The sequence below is a fragment of the Haliotis rubra genome, unplaced genomic scaffold, assembly GCF_003918875.1.
Source record: "Haliotis rubra isolate DU_JTF1 unplaced genomic scaffold, ASM391887v1 Scf1308, whole genome shotgun sequence".
Lineage (NCBI taxonomy): Eukaryota > Metazoa > Mollusca > Gastropoda > Lepetellida > Haliotidae > Haliotis > Haliotis rubra.
The window spans coordinates 1-3,457 of record NW_025765235.1 but is presented as its reverse complement, the minus strand read 5'-3'; the positions used below and the strand labels follow the sequence as shown (position 1 = coordinate 3,457).

At 44.5% G+C, this 3,457-nt stretch overlaps 1 protein-coding gene across 3 annotated transcripts; it reads left to right on the top strand.

Moving 5' to 3' along the window:
- Positions 1 to 200: 200 nt before the first annotated feature.
- Positions 201 to 1,235, top strand: LOC124267369 (SWI5-dependent HO expression protein 3-like). 3 transcript variants are annotated; one of them, XM_046702282.1, is made up of 2 exons: positions 201 to 571; positions 803 to 1,235. In XM_046702282.1, exons 1-2 carry the CDS (start codon positions 202 to 204, stop codon positions 889 to 891), a joined length of 459 nt encoding a protein of 152 aa, XP_046558238.1. In that variant the 5' UTR covers position 201; the 3' UTR covers positions 892 to 1,235. The 3 variants fall into 3 exon arrangements, with proteins under 3 accessions (XP_046558238.1, XP_046558237.1, XP_046558239.1); XM_046702281.1 differs by having other exon boundaries at positions 201 to 637; positions 673 to 1,235; XM_046702283.1 differs by having other exon boundaries at positions 201 to 713; positions 982 to 1,007.
- Positions 1,236 to 3,457: the final 2,222 nt, after the last annotated feature.

Sequence of the window (3,457 nt, the reverse complement as noted above, 5' to 3'; positions counted from 1 at the left end):
GGATCCAAGTCAAACCGTGGATCTAGCTCCAACCAGGGATCCAAGTCAAACCATGGATCTAGCTCCAACTAGAGATCCAAGTACAACCAGGCATCCATTTACAACCATGGATCTAGCTCCAACCAGGCATCCAAGTACAACCAGGCATCCAACTCAAACCAGGCATCTAGCTCAAACCATGGATCCAAGTTCAATCCAACCATGGATCCAAGTCAAACCATGGATCTAGCTCCAACCAGGGATCCAAGTCAAACCATGGATCTAGGTCCAACCAGAGATCCAAGTACAACCAGGGATCTAGCTCCAACCAGGGGATCCAAGTCAAACCATGGATCTAGCTCCAACCAGGCATCCAAGTACAACCAGGCATCCAAGTCAAACCATGGATCTAGCTCCAACCAGGGATCCAAGTCAAACCATGGATCTAGCTCCAACCAGAGATCCAAGTACAACCAGGCATCCAAGTACAACCATGGATCTAGCTCCAACCAGGGATCCAAGTCAAACCATGGATGCAGCTCCAACCAGAGATCCAAGTACAACCAGGGATCCAAGTCAAACCATGATCTAGGTCCAACCAGAGATTCAAGTACAACCAGGGATCCAAGTCAAACCATGGATCTAGCTCCAACCAGGGATCCATGTCAAACCATGATCTAGGTCCAACCAGAGATCCAAGTACAACCAAGCATCCAAGTCAAACCATGATCTAGGTCCAACCAGAGATCCAAGTACAACCAGGGATCCAAGTCAAACCATGGATCTAGCTCCAACCAGGGATCCATGTCAAACCATGATGTAGCTCCAACCAGGGATCCAAGTCAAACTATGGATCTAGCTCCAACCAGGGATCCAAGTACAACCAGGCATCCAAGTCAAACCATGATCTAGGTCCAACCAGAGATCCAAGTACAACCAGGCATCTAAGTCAAACCATGGATCTAGGTCCAACCAGGGATCCAAGTCCAACCATGGATCTAGCTCCAACCAGGGATCCAAGTCAAACCATGGATGTAGCTCCAACCAGGGATCCAAGTACAACCAGGCATCCAAGTCTGACTATGGATGTTAGTCCAGCCAGGGATGTTCTGGACTTTGAATGGCATTGCAGTGTTCTGTATTTCATGCGTTTATGCAATGAAACAGATAATGTACACCATTAGACATACCGCTACATAAGGCTGGACCAACTAACCAGCAATATAACAGACTTACAACCGGTACTTATTGTACATAACACAACAATGCAATATCACCAAAATATCACGTTTCTTACCTAATGTAGACACGTGGTGCTGTGTGATTATTGTCCATAACACAACAATGCAATATCACCAAAATCTCACGTTTCTTAACTAATGTAGACACCTGGTGCTGTGTGATTATTGTCCATAACACAACAATGCAATATCACCAAAATCTCACTTTTCTTATCTAATGTAGACACCTGGTGCTGTGTGATTATTGTCCATAACACAACAATGCAATATCACCAAAATCTCACATTTCTTACCTAATGTAGACACCTGGTGCTGTGTGATTATTGTCCATAACACAACAATGCAATATCACCAAAATATCACATTTCTTACCTAATGTAGACACCTGGTGCTGTGTGATTATTGTCCATAACACAACAATGCAATATCACCAAAATCTCACCTATTTGCTGTACCCATAATGTAGACACCTTTCTTACCTAATGTAGTGCTGTGTGATTATTGTCCATAACACAACAATGCAATATCACCAAAATCACATTTTCTTTACCTAATGTAGACACCTGGTGCTGTGTGATTATTGTCCATAACACAACAATGCAATATCACCAAAATATCACATTTCTTACCTAATGTAGACACCTGGTGCTGTGTGATTATTGTCCATAACACAACAATGCAATATCACCAAAATCTCACTTCTTACCTAATGCTAAACACCTGGTGCTGTGTGATTATTGTCCATAACATAACAATACAATATCACCAAAATCTCACTTTTCTTACCTAATGTAGACACCTGGTGCTGTGTGATTATTGGTCATAACACAACAATGCAATATCATAAAAATCACATTTCTTACCTTAATGTAGACACCTGGTGCTGTGTGATTATTGTCCATAACACAACAATGCAATATCACCAAATATCACATTTCTTACCTAATGTAGACACCTGGTGCTGTGTGATTATTGTCACATGCAATATCAACAAAATCTCAATGTTTAACTAATATAGACACCAAAATATCACATTTCTTACCCTAATGTAGACACCTGGTGCTGTGTGATTATTGTCCATAACACAACAATGCAATATCACCAAAATCCTCACATTTCTTACCTAATGTAGACACCTGGTGCTCAGTGATTACTGTCCATAACACAACAATGCAATATCACCAAAATCAATCACGTTTCTTAACTAATGTAGACACCTGGTGCTGTGTGATTATTGTCCATAACACCCACATCACCAAACATCACAATGCAACATCACCAAAATCCTGTCCACGCACAAAACAATTCTTAACTAAATGCAGGGTAGCCGTGGTCCACAACACAACAATGCAACACCACCAAAAACTTTGGCATCCCGGTGCCAGGTGTTACTGTCCGGAACAGAACATCAGCATACCTTGGTGTGGGATCACCGATGGGGGAGTGGGGGCTGGTCAGTTTGGAGGTGGGAGTGGGGCCGAGCAGAATGATACTTGGTGTGGGACACCGATGGGGTTAGTCAGTTTGGAGGTGGGGTGTAGGAGAACAGAATGATACTTGGGTGTGGGATACTGATGGGGGTTGGTCAGTTTGGAGGTGGGGTGTGGAGGGAGAGCAGAATGATACTATGTGTGGATACTGATGGGGTTGGTCAGTTTGGAGGTGAGGTGTAGTGGGGAGAGCAGAATGATACTCTGGTGTGGGATACTGATGGGGTTGGTCAGTTTGGAGGTGTGGGTGTGGGGAGAGAGCAGAATGATACTTGGTGTGGGATACTGATGGGGGTTTGTCAGTTTGGAGGTGGGGTAGGGGAGAGCAGAATGATACTTGGTGTTGGATACTGATGGGGCCTTGTCAGTTTGAAGGTGGGGTGTGGGGCGAACAGAATGATACTTGTTGAAGGGTTCTGATGGGGTTGGTCAGTTTTGAGGTGGGGATAGCAGGAATGATACTTGGTGTGGGATACTGATGGGGGTTGAGTCAGTTTGGGCGTGGGAGGTGTAGGAGAGACAGAATGATACTTGGTGTGGGATACTGATGGGGGCTGGCTGGGGTTTGGAGGTGGGGGTGTAGGCAGAGCAGAATGATACTTGGTGTGGGATACTGATGATGGGGGTTGAGGTCAGTTTGGAGAGTGGGGTGTAGGAGCACAGGATAATGCTTCCATTGTGGGATACTGATGGGGGTTGGTCAGTTTTGAGGTGGGGTTTAGGGAGAGCAGAATGTTACTTGGTGTG

Bases quoted from the DNA above. Each gene is read 5' to 3' on its own strand.
- LOC124267369 (XM_046702281.1), top strand. From the start codon at position 202: ATGGATCCAAGTCAAACCATGGATCTAGCTCCAACCAGGGATCCAAGT. The intron at 638-672 runs ATCCATGTCAAA...GTCCAACCAGAG, and splicing joins GGATCTAGCTCCAACCAGGG to ATCCAAGTACAACCAAGCAT.